This window comes from Podarcis vaucheri (assembly GCF_965113315.1).
Source record: "Podarcis vaucheri genome assembly, chromosome: 7".
NCBI classification, from domain to species: domain Eukaryota; kingdom Metazoa; phylum Chordata; class Lepidosauria; order Squamata; family Lacertidae; genus Podarcis; species Podarcis vaucheri.
Window position 1 is genome coordinate 43,567,582 of NC_138765.1, and position 22,672 is coordinate 43,590,253.

Genomic DNA, 22,672 nt, shown 5'->3' on the forward strand with positions numbered 1-22,672 from the left:
CCTCTCATTCCACACAAAAATTATTGTGTATTGTATTGCTGCACAATCATCCTATTACTCTTTCTTAATCTTCCTCTCCCTTTTTAAATTGTGAGCTCTTACAGACAAGGAGCTGTCCTTTGGCTTACATTAGTCTGTAAACTGACAGGTACATAAATGGCACTAAATAAAACATTTTTATGGCCATTATCTCCACAGTTTTTTTAGTTACACATGAAAGAAGCTTTCCCTCCTAATTAACTAGGAGAAAAGATTCTTTTGCTCACTTAGGAAACTTCATCTTGCTAAATTCCACCACCAGCTCCACTTCACCTGCTTCCAGATTTTTTTTAAAAAAATATATGCCTATTGTCAATGATACTGCTGTTTCTAATTTGTGCATAAGCTATGGTATTTATTTTGTTCTCAGAATTACATCCTCTATACTTCACCATATAGCTTATGAGGCCAAAAGGCAGGATATAAATGTTTTAAATATGCAGTCACAACCATGTTTTTAAAAAAGGGTAACAGGAGGCAATAAGTTATTGTAATTTTCAAAACATGTACAAATATGTTCATGTGTGTGTTTAAAGGGTTATCAAAAGTGCAACTCAGTCAAATTTTCTCTCAAGAAAATTCATGTTACTTTCAAGTAAACTGGGAAAGTTTATTTAAAAGAAGCAATATACTTTCATAAAATATTACAACATGGACTTGAAAAGGCATGTTACTTTTAACTCCTACAACCAATGTGATATCCACATCAACATCATCTGCCCCATTTCTTCTCCTCTTAAAATCTAAGAGAAGAGGAAGGCATGACATGAAAGCTGAGGTTCATTCAATAGGCTGGCCTGGTTTGTACATCACATTAAACCATTGTTAAAATAAACTATGACTTAATGTAAACAAGCATTGCTAAAATAATGGGTGCTTCCTTCCTCCTCTGCTCCTGCTGCTATGCTGCCAGGGAAGAAGCCCACTCAGCCTTTTCATGAGGCGGCATTGCAGGACGGAGGAGGCTTCACTGGAGCCCTGACAATGGAATTCAAATTGGCTGTGCCCTTCCTGATTGGCGGAGGGGGTATAATCCCCTTCGGTCTATCAGGAACCGTATCCTGGCCTGCTCCCTGCTTTGGCAAATGGGGATGCAGCTGGGGCTTGGGCTGTGCCAGGCGCGGAGCTGATGGAGCAGACAGTGGGCTTCCCTTGGATCCACCCCTTTCCCATTTAAGCAGCCACCACCTGGGGCTCAGCCTGTTTGTGCCTGCACCGTGTTTCCCCGCCCAGCCACCCTTGGTTTAAGCTGATAGTCATTTACTTTGCTGTGGATATGGTGGTCACCGTCATTTCAGGGGCTGGGAAGGAATTTGGCCATCGGGCTAATTGACACTGACCCAGTGGTTTTGCCTACCTCATAGCAATCATCACAACTGGTTGGGAATTGGGGCAATCCTTTGTTTTGGATGGAGGGGAGGTTGTAGTTTCCGCCTGCCCCTACAAACGCTAGGGTATCCGGGGATCCAGGGGGAATGGCCATGTCCGCGTGCCCTGGAGGGCCAGGGCTGAAGGCACTCCCCCAGATGGTGATCCCTGTGGGGGTCACCCTATTGCATGTAAGTCTTAGGAACCCCCACCTGGATTGACCATGCATCACTTCTGGCAGGCGGGCAGGAAGTACTTAGATTGCCCAACGCCCAAGCCAAACCTCTTTCATCTGTATTCAATAAAGTTGTGGCCTGTTTTGACCCAAAGCCAAACTCATTGGTCTCTTATTATTTGGGTTGGGGTATGGGAAGTCTGATGCCTGGTCCTGAAAGCCATGCTGTGTAGCATGTGGTGTCATCCAGACTCGGACCTTTCACTCATAGTTTGGAGACAAAGTCACAATCTTGGTCTGGATAATACAAGTGATACCATGGGCTTGTTTCCCAGTAGCTTGATTGCCAGCATATGCCAGCATGCAGCACATTCACATTAAGCTACAGCTTATTTTAACTATGGTTTGACAGGACATGTGAACCAAACCACTTTCCCCTCTCCTCCATTCTGTGGTGATTGAACGTTTTGAGGCTCAAATTTTAAGCTATCATATTTCACCACGTCCAGTTAAGATATATACCATGCATAGCTATAGTAATTTGAACAAAGTAAAATTAATAAGTATGCAAAATACTATTCAGGATACCTATTCCTAATACAAGCTATTTTGAAAGCAACTACTGTAGATTTGTTTTCTTTCTCTGCATTTAAACAAACTACCACCATTATCCTCCCTATCTTCAGAATTCAAGGAAATTTTGCATCTTTATTTGCACAAAGTTTGGTAATATTGTGTGTGTTATGTTCGGCACTTCTTTTTTCATAAATGCAAATGGACAGATACAAACAAAGGCAGCAACAATCAGTGCGAACAGACTAACACCGGAACTAATTATGTGGGGCTTATTTTAAGTAGTCATCCACAAAAAGTGTTAAGTCGTTTACAATATGAAGAAGCTTGCAGTGTGAGCTTATAAATACAATACTACCCTGTCAAACTCTTCATCCCCTTCCTCCATTAAAACTGCCACAATCCTCAAAGAGCAGCCAAAAAAACAACATTGCACTTTCCAATAAATAACTTTGAACTTTTACAAAATGTCAATACATAAACAGTTCAAGCTATTTTAGCCTCAGTCCTCTTTTTATTAGCAGCCTCATTTCAGCAGTACTGTCAGTAATGGGTTTCTGCACATACCAGTTTTATAACTCTGAATTCTGTACAGATGAACTACCATAGCTACCTGATTTTAGCCAGTTAAACACATTTTGCAGCCAAAAATCATATTTAGTAAGAACATTCTAAGTATTTAACAAGAACAAAGGCTTGGTATATAGATACTGGTGTGATGATAGGGTCTAGAAGACTGTAGGATGAAACAGAGAAACAGGCTAAGAGGAAGGCACATTTGGCAAACCCTCACCATGATCAACTCCCGCCTGGAAACCTATGTCCCCAATGTGGAAGGACGTGTGGATCCTGAATTGGTCTCCACAGCCACTTATGGACTCACTGTTAAGACTGAGTTCATGGAAGACAATCTTACTCAGCTACGAGTGATCACCAAAGAAAGAAGATCAACAGAGGGAAGACTTATGTGGGTTTAAATTTATGATCACCCAGTCCCTGAGTCAATCTTTAGTTTTTTAAACCATTTTCCTTTGGTGGGAAAAGCCTGGGGCCTGGACTGTGGCATCAATTTCTAAGGGCCAAGGCTGCTCCCCCAACATGCATGTCACCACCGTGTCCCTAATTAAATTCTAATTTGTATGGATTTTAGCCATAAAGTGTTTGGGGAACCTATCCAGGCTGAAAAGGAATATTTAAAAAACAGTTCATCTCAACTCTAAAATCCCTCTATTCATATCCAATTATTAAGGAACATCTAGTTACACTGGACCTATAGCATCCCAGTTGAATTATCTTTAAAGACTTCCTGATTCTATCACTTGCATGCAGATACACAGCCTTTCACCACAAGGCATGGCTCAACTTTACATCATATTCCTGCAAGTTCCCTTCTGATGGACAATATCCTGTCCACACATGCAGCAAATGTGCACTCTTTTATAAATGAAAGGATACACAAAACTTGAAATATATCAAAATAAAATTAAGCAAAACAAAATGATGAGGTGCTAGTGCAGAGGATTTGCCGTTGTGCTACTTGCAATGGTGCTTCATAAGTGGAGCTGCACAGTGGCAGGCAGTATGTACAATTTTACTGAAGACTTTAAAGCACACAAGGAAAGAAATCTCGCAAGTGTGAAGGAAAAGGACAGTTATGGCACTTGCCACTTGCTAATGTCAGTATGATATAGTGGTTAGTGTGTCTGACTAGCACCTGAGTTTAAATCCCCACTTGGCCATGAAGCTTGCTGGGCCAGTTACTACCTCTCAGCATAACCTCACAGGGTTGTCGTAGGGTTTAAATGAAGGGGAGAAGCTTGGAGAAATGCTCTTCTCAGGGAGGCAAGCCTGGCAGCATCATTATCTGCTTTTAAACACCAGGAAAAGATATTCTTATTCACCCAGGCTTTTGGTCCTCAATTTGGGGGGTCCATAGATAGGTTTACTGCCTCTTCTTCTACTCATCTTTCTAATGGGATGAGCATTTTAGGTTCTTGTTTTAATGTTTATTTTTACCCTGCAAATAACTTTTTCTGAAAAAGCAAGCAATAAACAGTAACTATTCCAAATTAGAAAAACATTCATGCCTATTCACCTGATGGGAATTCTTATGAGGAATGCAGCTAATTTACAAGTCAATTAAAGATTAAGAACACTGAAATATAGGTGGAACCTGATGAACAAATCACGTTGAAGCAGCTCATTTGAATCAACAATACTTGCCAATCTTTTTTTAAACAGTTTTTTCTAGTATATTTTTAAAAACATGAAGTGCATTTTCAAAACTAGACTTCCCAAAATAGCCATGTGCTATTTGCGTATCATCTTCACTAACATCCTAAAGCGTTAGCCTTATTCCTTGCTTCCTTCATTCTTTTCTTGGGGGTATGTGGTTATGCTATGTTTTAAGAGATTCATAAGTTATTCATTTCACAAAAAGAAGTGGCTAACAACACATTTCCATGCTCAAATTAACTTTTAAGGCACTAAACAGTTTAATACTGGATTACCATATAGTCTGCCTGTATTGAAACCAACCTCCTCAGAACGTGGCAAACTCTCCTTCACTGGAAGTTTTCAAAGGGAGGTTAGATGGTCATCTGTCTGTGATTCTTTAGCTGTGATGCCTGCATTGCAGGGGGTTGGACTAGATAACCCTTGGGGGTACCTTCCAACACTACAGTTCTATGATTGTGCCCATAATCAAAGTTCTATGCACATTATACAAATATTCTTCAACAACACAGTACAAACAAGATTACTGTTACCATCACTAACATATAACTTGGTCAAGGATTCGTTGAATGATAAAAGGATATTTTACACTGTGCTCTTCTTTAGAAGTAACCTGCCTCAAAATGTCCATAATCTTCACAGAGGCTTTCATCAAAATACTGCCAGTTTCAGTTCCTTCATACACTTGCTCTTTATTTCCTTTTTCTCAGCTTGTTCATAATCATCACGCACATGCTATTGAGACCCTGTTGCACTTATTTCACTAAGGCACTTCAGGATTCCTCAATTCTAGTTATGCAGCTTTCAGGACCACTGAGAGCCAAGGTGATTTGAATATACCATATTTACTCAAATCTAAAGCTCACTTTTTCTGGCCAAATAACGTTGCAAAAATTAAGCTGTGCATTACATTCAATGGCACATTTACATTCGCCAACAAATATGTTTTTGGTTTCAAGGTTCTGAAAACTGAGGTGTGCATTAGATTTGATGGCGCATTAAACACGAGTAAATACAGTATTTATCTTCCACAAGCAGTTTACTTCCTAAGACAACAGCTTGACAGATTCACCACCAATTCCTCCATTTTCACACTACTGCATAGCCTTTGGCATAGCAGACTAGTCTGTTCAGGTTTGTTTCCCCCAGAGGAATGTTGTAATTTTTTTTAATTTTTTTTAAAACACTTCTCTTGTGTTTAAGTGGTTTATTTTTCTAAATTTTTTCTTGGAGGATAGAAACTTCCTACACTTTTTTCATTACAGTACTTGCATAATTCTTACAGACCATATACACTAAATTACTTCGTTATCCCACCCGCCATAAATAAACTACCTTAAAGAAACAGCCCAAAATAAACCAAACACCTCCAGAAAACAGAATCATAAACCAGTGACTTCCCAGAAAGTTATGGAACTAACAGACCACATCACAAATAAATAGTCTGAATGCCAGCTCTCCCAGTAGGCTTCTTGGTTTGAGGCTTAAATTTGCTAAGTTTGGCAATTTGATTTAACATCAGTTTGTAAAAGCACCAACCATTCAAATAAAAGCTGGCTGCAGAATCCTCAGTTCAGCTCACTTAATGACCATTTGAAATTTGCTTTATCAATGAAATATTACAGCTGGGCACCGCAACCACCCACCCCTTTTCATATGCAAAGACAACTCCAGATACAACCTCCAACCACCCCTCTCACTACCCGCCTGCTGCCTTAACGCCGCAGGAACCTCCAAGAACACAGAGTTCATAGCTCAGTAGTAAAGGATGTGTTTTTCATGTGCTGAGGTCCTAAGTTCAATCCCTGACAGTTAAGAGGATCTCATATGACAAAGCTGGGGAAAACCTCTGGCCTGAGTCACTGCCAGTCAGAGGCAGAAATAGTGGGCTACATGAACCAGTTCAGTATACAACTGCCTCATATGTGCAAAATACACTATGTTCAACCCAAGCTATTTTCTATCAGCTTCACAGAAGTTTCTAAACAGGATATATACAGTCTCCCTTACCAAGAGTTCAACATCTCACAACACTTTCTGGGATCTTTGAGCCCAAACAAAACTTTCATTATTCTTTCCTCATTCAGGACCTGGAGAACTAACAATCTTATTCATGCTTACTCAGAAGCAAGCTTCATTCTCTGATCCATCTGTCTTTGAGCATTTGTGGGGAAGAGAACCGATGGGGTGGGGTGGGATGGGAGAGAATGTCCAGAATTCCATAACATGAGTATAAAGTTCAATGGGACTTGCTTTGAAGAAAATGTACGAAAGACTGAAGCCACCGTAAGAGTCAAATCCTATGCATAGTTACAGAGTTCAATGCTACTTAGTCCCCTGAGAGTGCATACAATTGTATGCATTTTTTACACTCAGAAGTGAGACCAATTTTAGTTTGTAAGCTCCTCCAAGCAGGCACCTGTCCTGCTAGTGTTACCTAAATAAATAACAATTACTCACTAGTGAAATGTGCGTAGCATTTACAGCAGACATATGGCTGAATCCTATGTGTGCTTACTCTGAATCACGTCCCACTAGGTCCAACAAGATCTATTCCCATGTAGGATTATTTTGGATTGCCCCAAGCATAAATTTAAGTCACTGAATTGAACCAAATAGACATGCAGCTTGATCCTACACACGCTGATCCTGAAGCAGATTTGACCATGTTTATTTATTTAGCAGATGCATAATAAATCCAATGGGTTCCAATAGGATTCACTCTCAAATAATCTTGAATAAATTTATTCCGTCAAGAGTTCCTCGCTCATGACCTCGTGGTGCAATTCCACGCACATCAATCCTGTCACTGGGGTCAATGTCACTTTCTTCCAAGTAACTTAACATACACTTACGCAGAATCAAGTCAGTGGAACCAAAAGGGGCTTACTCTATGCGTCCACAATATATACACAGCAGCCACGCCCTGTGACCCGGATCCTACGCACGCCGGCTCTGTGACCACTGGGCCTTACTCCCGAGTAACCTTACACTCGTCTACTCGGAGAAGTTTGTTATCAGGCTTCAAAGTTCCGCAAGAATGTTTTGGGGGGCTTCTGTTACAGCAGCCTAAAGAGACTAACCCTGACAAATTAAACGTGCGCTGAATCGCAGGGCCACCATCACGCGCACACCCCTCACCAGTCCTAAGGCCAGCGCGACTCGGGTAGGGAAATCAAGGGCTGCAGCCAACCAAGACCTGCTCGGAGTAGTCCCAACGAAATAAAAGGGCGTGACTAATTCAGGTCCGTTAATTCCAACTGCTCTGCTCCGAGTAGGACTTGGTTGGGGGCAATCTTTTCCCCCTACCCCACCGCACCTCGCCAAAGCCCCGTCGCGTCCGAAGCGGCTGGAAGGAGTTGCAAAGCTGCCGCCTCCCCCCCCCCCCCCGGCCGAGCCAGAGGGCAACAGGCGAGCCAGCCCGGTCCGCGAGACGCACCTGCTGAGGCGGCGGCAGGCCCAAGCGGCTGTGGCAGTGGCGTCGTCGTCGACGGCGGCGGCCCCGGCTGCTGCCCGTCCTCCCCGAAGATGAGCCTGAAGTCGAACTCGTCGTTGGCGCCGCCGCAGTTTGCCGCAGTCATCGGGGGGCGGGTGGGGAGCCCAGACCCCGCCGCCGCGCCGGGCTTTGTTGGGCTGGGCTGAGGCGAGGACAGGGGGCTGGGGGCGAGGGGGGGACGAGGAGAGGGGGAAGGGGGGCAGGGCGGGCGGGCTGCGGTGGCCCCCGTCAGGGCCGCCTCATAGTACTGCGTAGGAGAGGAGGAGGAGAAAGAAGGGGAGGAGGCGGCAGAAGCAGCTCTCCGGGCGGCGAAAAAGCAGCTTCTCCTTCCACGGTTTGGCGGCGGCAACGGCGACTCGGCGTCCTCGCAGCTCCTGAACTCCCGCCTGTCACTCACAAGTGCCGGAGAGGGGGGAGGGGAGGGGAAAGGCGACTAGAAGCCGCTGCGGAGGCCACGCCTCCGGGTCTCCGCGCGCCGGGCCACGCCCACTCCCCTCACGCGGCACCTCCGCCATCGCGCCACGCCCATTTCGAGCCCTCCGCTCGCTTATTGGTTGGCGAACCGAGAAAAGAGACAAGAGTTTGCAGGGCCGCCAACAGTGCGGGTTTATTGGGTTTTTTCTTTTCTTTTTACATCTTCCTTTGATTGATTAGTATATCCTATTAATGAGGGTGAAAGAGGAGAGCGCAAAATATGGTCTGAAGCTCAACATCAAAAAAACGAAGATCATGGCCACTGGGCCCATCACCTCCTGGCAAATAGATGGGGAAGAAATGGAGGCAGTGAGAGATTTTACTTTCTTGGGCTCCATGATCACTGCAGATGGTGACAGCAGTTACGAAATTAAAAGACGCCTGCTCCTTGGGAGAAAGGCGATGGCAAACCTAGACAACATCTTAAAAAGCAGAGACATCACCTTGCCAACAAAGGTCCGTATAGTAAAAGCCATGGTTTCCCCAGTAGTGATGTATGGAAGTGAGAGCTGGACCATAAAGAAGGCTGATCGCCGAAGAATTGATGCTTTTGAATTATGGTGCTGGAGGAGACTCTTGAGAGTCCCATGGACTGCAAGAAGATCAAACCTCTCCATTCTGAAGGAAATCAGCCCTGAGTGCTCACTGGAAGGACAGATCGTGAAGCTGAGGCTCCAATACTTTGGCCACCTCATGAGAAGAGAGGACTCCCTGGAAAAGACCCTGATGTTGGGAAAGATGGAGGGCACAAGGAGAAGGGGACGACAGAGAATGAGATGGTTGGATGGTGTTCTTGAAGCTACTAGCATGAGTTTGATCAAACTGCGGGAGGCAGTGGAGGACAGAAGTGCCTGGCGTGCTCTGGTCCATGGGGTCACGAAGAGTCGGACACGACTAAACGACTAAACAACAACAACAACATTGATTATTTGGGGTTGTATTCTCAAAATTTAAGAAACATTTATTTAAAAACAGCAGTGTATGCACACACAGAGGTACTGCCTCTTGGCTACAATCGGGCTCACCAAATTAGGATTGCAGACATTTGCCTGGGAATAAATCCATTTATTTTTTAAGGATTAAATCTAGGTTGCATTGTGCTACTGTGCAAATTGTTATAGCACAATCTTAAGTGAACATAAACTTCAGCAGATGTATGAAATGTAATGCTCTGTTGCAGTTATATTGGATTGCATCCAACATTAGTCATGCTCAGAGTAGTTAAAGCATTCGCAGTAGGGAATAAAACTATTGTTTCTCTTTTGTAGACCCAAATGAAAATAGCAGAGCCACACAAACAGTTTGATTACCCGCACAGAGCACTATCTTTATGTTACAGGTCCAGAACTCTCTTTCACCCAGATCCTTGCATTAGCAGCACCACTGATCCCACTATGCATATGTACTCAAAACTAAACAGAGCAAGGCCGAATGTTGGTCAACAACAAAAGATTCCACAATTGGGCAATGCCTTTACAGTATTAAGACTTACTAAAATGACACATTATCATGAGCAAGCTTTGGACTGCTCCGGACCTCTTCATCAGCCTGACAGGGTGTGTAAGGCTGACGGAGAGTGACTGAGGCAATCTGAGCAACATGCTCAGTAAGGATTTGAAAGTAAGGATTTGAACCCTGGTCTTCCATACCCTAGTCTTAAGCTCTAACCATTGTACACAGCACTGTTTCTTTGTTTACTCGTGTTTAGGATTACAATTTGACAGTGACACCCCATTGTCTGTTTTGGAACTTTTCTATGCATTTGGAACATTAGTAGTACCTCATAAAGGGTTCCAGTACAGCGACATACAATCAATTAAAAGAAGATTGAGTGCGCGTTTATGGGAAGGGACCACCTAAAAAGCATGGGGATAGAAATGTAAAGGAAAATGATTATTTGGGGAGGCGGGAAATACGCTTTAAATGTATAGTATTTAACGTGAAACCTCCTTATAACTTCTCTACTTTGAGCGCAGAATGGTATGATCACCGCAAAGCCATGCAACCTCTTAAGAAATCTACTTTTCGTTTTAGAGTTTCGGTTTGTATGCCGTTTTACATTGATTCCTATGTACTTCTACAGCTCTTGTCCCTCATCAAGAGGATTCGAACTGCAATATGAAGCCGGAAGTGTCTTTGTCAGCCACAGGCTCTGGGCCCTTAAAGAGCAGTTCACTCCACCCGCCAGCTCTGTCCGCTGCCCTAGCTTTACTGGCACGCGCGGGCCCCGCCTCCTTTTTACGTCACGCTCTCGTCGCAGCCAGTCTCTCACAGCCGTTGCTTTTTAGCTTAGCCACACCCGACAAGCCTCTCCTTCCGCCCGTCAGGAAAGACTTTTGTCCCCTGGGCTCCTCCCTCGCCCTTCTCGTCTGCCTTTCCCTACGCAAGCTAAAGCGGTTTGCCCGATGACGTAAAAAAAACGGCCAGGACATTTTCGCCTCGTGACTAGAAACCAGTAGGAATTGTGGGTTCAGCTGTTTTGGTGGACTACGACTCCCATCATCCCTAATGGTCGCGCCGCGCTCACTGAGCCTGACGGGAGCTGTGGTCCAACAATGTCTGGTTTAAAGAGACCTCCTGACTTTGCCCTTTTGGGGAGCGAACTAGCTTGTTTTGTGAATGCAGCACTAGCAGCTGTCCCCGGGCACACCAGGTGGTTTATGCCCGTTTAGTTAGATTCTGAGATGACTCAAGCCAAGCCTCGACGGGAAGGTGCCTACGAGTATATAGAGAGTAGTCCCTCTTCTGAGCTCCAGCTGATAGCACTGGCCTAATCCTATTTCCCAAGAAGTAAGTCCGACTGAGTTTAGTGTTATTACTCTCTTTAAAAAAACACAGTACCTGGAACAACTCATCAGGATCCCCACAAATTGTTATTTATTTAAAAGTATTCTAATAGCTCTTCATAAAAAAAAAATACAGGGTGGTGGGAAAGTGTGAATAAAATAAATTCATACAACATATAAACTTAACAAAACACAGCAAGACAAAACAACCCCAGCCCCTGAAAACTTGAAAACATTCCAAAAACCACCTATAATCTAAAAGGTCTGTCCTTTCGGCTGGGAACTCTGCCATCAAGTAATTCCTCAGTACACATTCGGCGCCTTCTCCCTCCCCATGCCATCAAAGAACCTGGATTTGCACCATGAACTGCCCAGAGCACTCCGCAGGTCAGTAAGTTGCAGCCACACTTGGAATGTACTTGTGTACAATTCTGGTTGCTTTTTGGTTAAGAGGTAAGGGGAAACATGATAGAAGTGCAAAACATTGTGCAGGGTGTAGAGAAAGTAATATTGGAACCCAATGAGGCCATCATGTGGAGCTGAATGTGGGACGATTCAGGACAGACAAAGGGAAGTAGAGTACTTCATAATTTAGGATGAAGGCATTATGATACTGACCGTTTTATTTTCAATTCCTTTCCTACTGCTCCCTAACATAGAATTTACCTTTTTTAAAATTCACTGTACTGATTAGATAGACGATTGGTATGATTCTGCAGGTCTTTCTGTTTGTTCTAAAATTGGATGTTTTTTTGAGCTGGCATCTGCCCTCAAACACCTTCTTTAGCTCACCTGCAGCTGTACAAATAAAACTATTCTCTCTTTCTGTCCTCCCTGCCCCCCCCTTTCACTCTTGTGTCTCAAGGGATCTGCTGCAGATCACCAGATGGGGACTTTATGTTTTTTTCAAAGCACTTGGATTATTTTAAGTGCTAAACAAATTAGAAAGAAGGGGTGGGCCTGAGCCAACGAGGCAAAAACACAAGTGATAATGGCAGCAGGGAGGGAGTGTGGGGAAAGTACTGCTTGAAAGAGAAGCTTGATCAAGCATCTTTTTCTTAAGATCTGGGGCGAGGGGGGGGGACACACACGGAATACTCAGTGATGCCATCACTTTAGCACATATGCCCAGACCCCTGTTCAGCAAAATAAGCAGAAGGGTTCCCAAATGCAGCCAGGCTGGCTTAACATATTTTAAACTTTAAGAAGAAGCACTCTTTGAAGTGGGGAGGAAGGTGCTAGTATTCTACAAGCAGGGCTAAGCTCAAAGGAAGCCCCTTTTCAAGCAGTCTCGCAAAAGGTGGGTTGGATTGGGGGCCTGGTTTTGCCTATCTACTTTGAAAGGGGCTTCTCTTGAACAGCAGGATGCTTGTAAAATACTAGCAACTCTCAGTCTCTCCACCAGCACCCCATGAGGAAGGGAGTTCATTGTTGCAATGCCTTTCTTTCTGCCCAGGTGGAGGAGGGAAGGGAGAAACCAAGATTTTACAAGGCTCCTGCTCAAGAGAAGCAAATGAATATGCTCCCTATTGTCTCTTTTAGTGCCCATTGAGGGTCATTCTTTTTCAACAAGCTTTTATTTGGAGAGTTCCCTCCCAGTCTTGTATCTATTTGAAATTGTTTTTATTGTTGACATTTTTATTGTTAAATCACTTTAAGAGGTTTGATAGGAAGTGATTCATAAACTGAATGGAAAAAATAAATCTAAAAAGGTATGTGTGTTTGTAAGACCGTTAACTCCAGAGTCTAGAATTATTATTGCAATGTTGAACATCTTCCAGTAAGAGGGAAACATTGCAGTTGTGTTACTGTAGCTGGGACCTTTCATTTATTTCTCTATTTTTACTATTTGGAGTTGACTTGCACTTCTCGTTAAGGAATTTCTTAATACAGTGACATCCTCAAGGCAACTTTTGACTGTTATGCCAGATGAAATAAGAGCCCCAACTGCCTCTGCCTGCCAACAAGCAATTTCAAAAGAATGGTTCCAAAATCCATGGATAGGCAATACCTTTATTAGGCCCACCTAAACTGTCACAAAATATTTAGTGATTGAGCTTTTGAGTTCTTCAGAACACCTCAGCAGGCTGGATGTTAAGCAAAGTGAGGGAGAGGGAGAAAAGCTGGTTTGATGTTGAATCCACAAAGCCTGTTTCATTAGCCCCTTGGTGTGACATGATTACATAGAGATTTGCATTTGAGTTGAAATAAAAATTTTAAGGTCATATATATATATATATATATATATATATATATATATATATAATATATAATATCACTCATGAAATCACCCAAGATATCCCTCAAGTAATTAAGGAACAAAAGAAGAAAAGGCACACTAATCTAGGAACTTCCTCTCTGCCCAGAACGTTGGAGGCTATACACCACACCCCTCAACAGTATTTATAGGAACTCAAACACCAGACTCTGCTCTGTTCCAGTAACAAGAAGCCGAAAGCACCAGCCTGAAGATGACGAGTGAGACCTCGTCGAAACGTCGCACAGACACCCCGACTCTTACACGGGAAGACACCCGAAGACACCAAAACCTGCATTCCTGTACCCGTGAAAATCTACGAAAGCATATATATATATATATATATATATATATATATATATATATATATGCAGGTTTTGGTGTCTTCGGGTGTCTTCCCGTGTAAGAGTCGGGGTGTCTGTGCGACGTTTCGACGAGGTCTCACTCGTCATCTTCAGGCTGGTGCTTTCGGCTTCTTGTTACTGGAACAGAGCAGAGTCTGGTGTTTGAGTTCCTATAAATACTGTTGAGGGGTGTGGTGTATAGCCTCCAACGTTCTGGGCAAAGAGGAAGTTCCTAGATTAGTGTGCCTTTTCTTCTTTTGTTCCTTAATTACTTGAGGGATATCTTGGGTGATTTCATGAGTGGTATTCAGAATATCACTGGGTGGGTCATTAAGTGTAGATTAGTTGCTAAAGTTTTCGTGTCTTGACCTCTTGAGCTTGTGAAGAGTTTTTCTGAGAAGATGGCTGTGCTGCATTAAGTTGTGCTCTGGCTTGGCTTCGTGTATAGGGGCGAGCTATGGTTTTGTGCCTTGTGCCAGCCAGATCTGTGTAGGGATTGCAGGGGGGTGCAGCATCCGGAGGTGCCACTATAGTTTGGCTACTGGATGGAGTCTGTAATATGTCTGTGGAGAGGGTCTGGGTTTGGGTCTGGTGTGGTTGATTGGTGACGGCGTTCTGTGTGCCTCTGGTTCTGGTGTCGGTTTTTGTGGGGAGGGCTAATTTCCAGATGTCTGGCAGGCGGGACGTGTCGTCACGCTTGTTCATGTTGTGAGGGTGTTTCTCTATCTCGATGGCTTCCATGATTATTCTCTTGTGGTGATGTTCCATGTTAAAGAGCAATTTGGAATCTGCAAAATTAATTTCATGTCCTGTTTCTTTCATGTGTTGGAAAAGAGAGGAAGTTTTTTCTTCTTTTCCAACACATGAAAGAAACAGGACATGAAATTAATTTTGCAGATTCCAAATTGCTCTTTAACATGGAACATCACCACAAGAGAATAATCATGGAAGCCATCGAGATAGAGAAACACCCTCACAACATGAACAAGCGTGACGACACGTCCCGCCTGCCAGACATCTGGAAATTAGCCCTCCCCACAAAAACCGACACCAGAACCAGAAGCACACAGAACGCCGTCACCAATCAACCACACCAGACCCAAACCCAGACCCTCTCCACAGACATATTACAGACTCCATCCAGTAGCCAAACTATAGTGGCACCTCCGGATGCTGCACCCCCCTGCAATCCCTACACAGATCTGGCTGGCACAAGGCACAAAACCATAGCTCGCCCCTATACACGAAGCCAAGCCAGAGCACAACTTAATGCAGCACAGCCATCTTCTCAGAAAAACTCTTCACAAGCTCAAGAGGTCAAGACACGAAAGCTTTAGCAACTAATCTACACTTAATGACCCACCCAGTGATATTCTGAATACCACTCATGAAATCACCCAAGATATCCCTCAAGTAATTAAGGAACAAAAGAAGAAAAGGCACACTAATCTAGGAACTTCCTCTTTGCCCAGAACGTTGGAGGCTATACACCACACCCCTCAACAGTATTTATAGGAACTCAAACACCAGACTCTGCTCTGTTCCAGTAACAAGAAGCCGAAAGCACCAGCCTGAAGATGACGAGTGAGACCTCGTCGAAACGTCGCACAGACACCCCGACTCTTACACGGGAAGACACCCGAAGACACCAAAACCTGCATTCCTGTACCCGTGAAAATCTACGAAAGCAAATATATATATATATATATATATATATATATATATATATATATATATATATATAATGTTCATAAATGTACCAACCAAGTGCATACATAGATGTGTGGACCACATGTCTGGAGCATCACAGAAGGACCGCCCTGAAACCATTTTGACTCCCAAACTGACCAAATGTTTTCTCTGCAAGGAGGGAGGGGGGAGCCTCCCCATCGTCTTTTGTTCACAAATCCTGTTTTAAGGGTATGTTTGTGTATGAATAGGGTAAGCCTGTGAACTAAGTAAGGGCTCAGGAACAAAGTATTTGTCATTACAAAAGACTGACCAGGCTCCCCAGAGTATCCAATCAAGTGACCATTAACAGGTCTGCCAGACAGGAGATAAACAACGCACTCGGATTTCTGTTGTAGACCACCCTTTCTGTAATGTAGGTATGATGTATCTGGGGGGGTGGTCTTGAGCTATGCCCCTTACTGTGATGTAGGTATGATGTATCTTGGGGGGGGGGGGTTGGACTCCAGGGCAGGCAATTTAAAATGTAAGGGCAGACACACCTTTGTTCTGGATCCTCCTTTCCTGCGTGTGAGGGGAGCACCCTGTTGCAACAGTTCAATAAAGATCAGGCTTACAAGCTGCTTTGCTTCTCAATATTTTCTGGTTGGCGTCTGTTATTTTCTCCAACCGATGGAGAACCTACAAAGGACTCTATAAGGGCTGTTGTGTCCCCCATAAGGGAATAAGGGCAGATTTTTGTTTATTTCAGAGTACTACCTGAAATTTATTTCTAACCCTACTCTTAGAGCCACCTTAACTAATCTAAAGGCGCAACTGATGCCAGCTGCAATTTTAGAATAGCTTTTTCCAAAAAATCTCTCATGATTTTAGTCTCTGCCCTTGCAGCAGTAGTTCTATAGAGGACATGCCACATTATTTTATTGCCGTTTTCGGCAGTTAATACAGATTTTTCAGATCCAGCTGGGAAAGCTAATTGGTCTGAATGGCAGAAAATTGATTTTTCTGCCAGCCTCTTATAATCAAGAGACCCTATTAGCAGTGGCTGAATTCACCATGGCAGGCCTCTAAAGTGAGAGCCTATTTTCTCTTCTCAGCAGTATGATAAAGAAGTAGATTTTGTAGATTTTGTTGCTACAGTGAACATTTTCTTTTGTTGCAATTATTTCTTTTTTTCCATTATTGTTCTCTGATGTGACTCTTGGCTGAAACAGTATAGACTGATGGTGAGTTTTATGTTCACTTAATAATCATAAGGCATTATCTTGTAATTGTTCTTTTCATTGCCTTTGCTATTGGGTGGAAAATGTTAACATCAAAAAAAAGTCCAGTGTCCATCTGTATTTAGAAGATGAGTGATAATATCCCAATACTTTGACTAATTTATTTCCTAATTTCTTATTTCTTATTTCAGTAGTTCCCCTGAGTAATCATGCTTATATTCAGGGTCAAACTGGTTTCATTTTAAGAGATGTTTTAAAATGTAAGAAAATAGCACTAAAATGAAATACAGGATTGTCTTTAGTAGTGTGAACAGCTGTCCCTATGATTGACTGTGGTCCTCATTGTGTGGACTTAAGATACAGGGTGGGGGCAGGGGCAGGGGCAGGGTGGGATATCTAAACCATGCACACTATTTTAGCATAAGAACATTGCTGCCATATCCATCTTTTTATATTAATCTAAAAACTGTTCACTGCACATGGAATTTATTTAATATAATTTTTCTATCTTATTGTTAAAATGATCTTTTTCTTTTTTTGAGGGGACAGGTTTATTGCTCAGAAAAGTGATTGGGCTCGAAAGAGAAGCAAAAGTGTAAATATCGCATTGTTGATCCTCAACTGTGTAATGTGATATGAACTGTAAGAACAGCTGCCATATCATTTAACAGCAAAAGAACCAGATTAATTAAAATATAGCTGTTTGAATTTGCTGAATGTGATGATCTGTATATGCAGCAATGAGATGATTACAGCTAGGCTGAAGCTGATGCCATTAGAAACAGTCTCACAGTAATCTGACTTAATTTAGTTTTCTCCCCACCCTGTAGTTCAAAACTACAGTATAGCCTGACTGTCACTAAGTAAGGACAGGATGAGTAACCCATCCTCTTCCTCCCCTCTCCACATCCCGTTTCAGGCCAGTTGTGATTTTTCCTCATGATCATTTATGTCCATCTCAATATTTTAGTTTGGTTCAGTAATAGTTTGGTTCAGTAATAACAATAATTTATGGAAGAGGAAAAAACTTTCTGCTTCCACAGCCCTGCCTAAAGGTAAAGGTACCCCTGCCCGAACGGGCCAGTCTTGACAGACTCTGGGGTTTGTGCGCCCATCTCATTCAAGAGGCCGGGGGCCAGCGCTGTCCGGAGACACTTCCGGGTCACGTGGCCAGCGTGACAAAGCTGCATCTGGCGAGCCAGCGCAGCACACGGAACGCCGTTTACCTTCCCGCTGGTAAGCGGTACCTATTTATCTACTTGCACCCGGGGGTGCTTTCGAACTGCTAGGTTGGCAGGCGCTGGGACTAGCCTCTGCCTAGCCTCCCCTCAACTCTGGCATCTTAATGCAGCATGCCCAGGATTCATTAAACCACAGTTTTCTTCTATGTCCAAATTAGGAGACTGCAGTTTAAGCACTAGCTAGATCCAGATTGGCAAACCATGGTTTGGAATTTTGGGTTATAGTCCAAACTTAAACCCACAATTTCCCATTTTGAATATGTTGTAGGGCTGGCCCAAGATGTTTTGCCGCAAGAGATGCCACATCCCCTCATCTTATTCCTTGTACGGAAGCCAACTGGATCTGTAGCTGAATCCTACTTCAGCACGAATGATGAGAGAGTACACCATACTTCAGTGTACAGTGATTGCAGTAGACTAGCTTAGGGGCTGCAGAGCACAAGACATGTAGTTCATGCAGCTCTGTTCTCCAACACCTCACTTGATCACCCCACCCCACTCTCCAGGCACCTGCTGCCTAAGGCAGCTTCTTCAGTCTGCCTAATGGTAAGGCTGGTGTGATGAACTCTAACAACATTGTATTAAGCCGTGAGAGAGGAGAGAGCCTAAGCACTTGATTGCTCTCTCTCTCTTAGGAGACAGCCTAAGCACTGAAGTGAGGTAGTGGGCTTTTACCCCACTCTTGCTGAAAGTGCTCCCCACGTAGCTTACAAAGATTGTAAGACAATCCCTGCCCTCAGGCTTACAACTGAAAAGACATGACAGGAGAGGAAAGGAGAATGAGGAGGGAGGGGAAAGCAAGCTCAGGCAGTGGTTCTGAAAGTGACAGCTCTTAAACCAAGCAGCTGGAGTGGAAACAGTCCAGGTAGTCTGAATGGAATAGTACCACTAAGTGACAATTGAGTGACAAAGCAGAGTGTCAAAAGCAGCTGTCTCTCAGTAGAGGCCATTGAATAGCCTTGCTGAATATCTCCCCCTGCTCTGCAGTCTGATGGAATTGGTGCTGTTAGTTAACAATTTAAACTGACCAATGCAACTAGATTGTGGATGTCTCAGGCAAAAAAACCCTTTTGCTTCAACTGGAGAGTGACTGTTTTTAACCTGTGTTGCTGCTGCTGTGTTGTTGACTTGATGAGTTATAAACAAAAGTAACAGATGCCCTTGTGAATATAAACATGACATTGGACTCCAATTTCTATCAGTCCCAGGCAGCATGGCCAGCGATCAGAAATGATGAGAGTTGTAGTTCATCAACATCTAGAGGGCACCACATTGGCTACCCCTTCTTCCACCCATTTTGATAGAATATATAGTAGATTTTAGCTCTTGCTAATCTTCCAACCACACCGTGACATCTGAACTGGCCTCCCTCTGCATTTGATCCAGACTTGGCCACATTGGATCTCTCACACATTCCGGGGGCAATATGTGGCGTGCAGTAAAGACTGCAGTAGTTCTCCTAGTGCCAGGACTCTGATGTCAGTACAGGAAAATCCCTCTTGTTCTTTAGTGAATATCAACAAAGTTGTGTTTGCCTGGGATGCATAGACTGGTAGCTACTCCAAAGCAACGCTGGGTGTGTCCTCAGCTTCAGATTATAGTTCCATTATCTGCAGGAAGGCTAGGCTCAACATTTAGCACTATTTTCCCCTCAGGTGTGTGAGAAGTTATTATTACTATTTCCAACAGTCTCTTACTCCAAAGGAAATGCCTAGTTGGCACAGGTGTGGCTTTGCTTGACAATAGAACCTCACCTGAAGCACTAAGGAGGCCTCTGGTTTCAGTCTGGAAATGTCAGAATGGCAGCTTTGCCAATGGAAACCCAGCCAAATCATGGGAAACATGGCCTGAGGTAATTAAGCTTTGACAACTCCTCCTGAAGAGCAGGCAAAGTAGAGCAAGAAACAAACGAAAGGCACAATCCAGCAGCCAGGAAAACCCAGTTGAAATGAACAGGAAACTTACTGGTGAACTAGGCCCTCAAATGCTAAGTAAGCAAAGACTGGGAAGCCTCATGCCTGAGGAGCCAATGTGGCCCCTCCAGGCCTCTCTATCTGGCCCACAGAACTCTTCCCAGGCCATGTCCCCTCTCCCCAGGCTGTGCTACTTCATTCCCTGAGTGTTTCTGCCAGGCTGGAATGTGCCCTCAAACTCGCATAATGTTTCTTGCTTGTCTTGATGGAGGATGAAGAGAGGAGTATCTGAGCAAGTGTAGAAGCAAGCATACTGTATAAAGATTTTTAAAAATCACATTTGTTTCTCTGCACACTTTTTCCTCTGGCCCTGCTCACCACTGGCATGTGGCCCTCAGCTCTCACCTCAAAAGTATTCCAAGAGTATATAATAACTTTACAGTGCAATCCCATACCTGTATATTCATCCAGAAGCAAATTCTACTGAGTTGAGGGGAAGGCTTGCTTCTGAGCAGACATGACTAGGGTTGTACTGTTAGAGTCTTGGGAATGGGGAACCTGTGGACCTTCAGATGCTGTTGGACCCAACTCCCGCCAGCCTCAGCCAGCATGGCCAATGCTCAGGGTTGATGGGAGCTGGAGTTGAGCAATGCCTCTGAAGGGCTGCAGGTTCCCCATCCCTTAGGAGAGTTAGTCTTCCTTGGGAAGGCTGCTGCGTAACACGGGTGCTGCTATCGAAACCCAACCCCCACCCTCTGGTGATAGCCAGCATCACTCCATTTGGTGGAGGCACTCAGGGTTCAGTTAGGTACACAATACATATGTGACAAGGTATTTTTTTCAGGTAATGCATAAAATTACAGGAAGCCTAAACTGAAAAGTGTTACAGTTTGGGTTTATATAACCTGATGTCACATACAGTTCAATTACATATTTTGACCACCTTTCTTATGCAGCATCTATGCTCACATGCCATAACAGCGATCTCTCATGCCCTTACCCAAATGAAGATGACCTTATTTTCTCCATCTTCCTTGGCCCAGACAGGATCCGGGTTGATGCACAGCTCTTCAGATGAGACAGGCTGTTATCAGCAACTTCTGATGCAACAGTTAGTCAAGGAGCCAAAGAAGACAACTCACTCTCTCCTCAAGGAAGCTCACAACTTCAACAAGGGCACTCATTCAAGACGGGCCAGCAGCTTGCCTCTCTGATCTATTATGCATTCCCACTCAAAATATTGACTGTTACAAATTAATAATTTATATAAGAAATATATCAATAAATCCAAGGTTATATACCTAAAGTTACTGGTAACCAACGGGTATAACTAATCTGCTTCGTCTCTTAAGGTCAGTCAACCCAAAATTTGTCCTTTTGTTTTCAGAGCTGTGCACAGAACATCTGAAGAAAGTATGTGAAAGAAGCTTTTCGGGGCGCAGAGTTTTTCTAGCATCAAAGCAACGTTTTAAAAAGATACTGGTGAAATTCATCATTTTAAATATATATATACACACACACACGTACATTTTTATTAATTTTCACAATAAACAAAATCATTACATTAAAGTAAAAGAAATAAAATGAAACATTTAAAATAACTGTATACACTTAGTATTAAATCCACATTGTGGGATTACTTGAATCCCCCAACTTCCCTCCACTCCCTCCCCTGGTTCCTTTGTATTATCTTCATTTATGCATGTCAATAAAGTCTTTATCTCTAATTACCTCCAAATTTAAACATTATCCATAACATTACAAGTGTTTTTAAAATCTTGCCAATGTATTCACTTCCTTACAGTGCTTTTGTAAATATGCAAGAAACATTTCCCATCCTTTTTTATATTTGTTATTATCTTGATTTCTAAGTATCCCAGTTAGTTTAGCCATTTCCGCATACTGTATTCCATTAACTTAATTTGCCAATCTTCCTTAGTGGGGACTAGCAATATTTGAGCGGCCGTTGTTGCATACATAAACAAGTTCTTGTACTCTTTAGGTAGATCAGTTCCTGTAATTCCTAATAGAAAAGCTTCTGGTTTTTTAACAAAGGTTATTTTTAATATTTTTTTTCCAATTAGTTATATATCATTTCCCATAATTTTTTGATAACCTCATCTTGCTACCACATATGCTACCACCTTCCGTTTCTTTACATTTCCAACACTTATTTTCCCTTGTTTTGTACATTTTTGCCAATTTAACCGTTGTTAAATACCACCTATACATCATTTTCATATAAATCTCTTTAAATAAGGTACAGGCCATACATTTTATATCATTCTTCCATAGTCTTTCCCAATCTGCCATTTGAATATTATTTCCCACATCTATTGCCCACTTTATCATAACACACTTGACCACTTCATCCTTAGTTTCCCATTCCAACAATATATTATACATTTTTTATAATAATTTATTATCATTTTCTATTATTTCTCTCTGGAAATTTGAAGTTTCATAGGTGAATCCTTTCTTTTTATCGTTTTTAAATACTTCATTTAACTGAAAATATTATAACCAATCTGTTACCTTCCCTTTTATTTCTTGAAATTCCTTCAATTTTAATTGATTATCGATTTCTGTTAACAGCTCTCTATATGTTGCCCAATTAGTTGTGAAATTCAGCATTCAAGGGAGTTCTACATTCAGCACAGAAGGTCATAGGTGACTTTTATTTAATGCACGACATCTGGTTGTTTTAATAATTCCCTTGGCTAATTGCCAGTGCAACGGTGAAACATGAAACTCCTGGCACAAGTAAATAATGCTAACTTGGAGAGAGGGAGAGAGGGTAAAGTATACAGCACTGAAGCTTTGCCTCAACAGCTGGCCCCACTCAAGAATTAAAATCTT

General features: G+C 42.9%; 1 protein-coding gene and 1 long non-coding RNA gene across 2 annotated transcripts in view; one reads left to right on the forward strand and one right to left on the reverse strand.

Annotated features, from left to right (window-relative positions):
* NFATC3 (nuclear factor of activated T cells 3) overlaps positions 1-8,295 on the reverse strand; it is a 49,713-nt gene extending 41,418 nt beyond the window's left edge. Inside the window, exon 1 of the mRNA XM_082232280.1 lies at positions 7,830-8,295. Coding sequence (XP_082088406.1) covers positions 7,830-7,971 — 142 coding nt within the window. The 5' untranslated portion in view covers positions 7,972-8,295. The remainder of the gene's footprint in view (positions 1-7,829) is intronic.
* Positions 8,296-9,729: 1,434 nt separating this feature from the next.
* LOC309537507 lies at positions 9,730-21,164 on the forward strand. The gene is made up of 2 exons (XR_014221933.1): positions 9,730-11,150; positions 20,857-21,164. It is a non-coding gene; the product is annotated as an uncharacterized lncRNA (long non-coding RNA).
* The last annotated feature ends 1,508 nt before the right edge of the window (positions 21,165-22,672 follow it).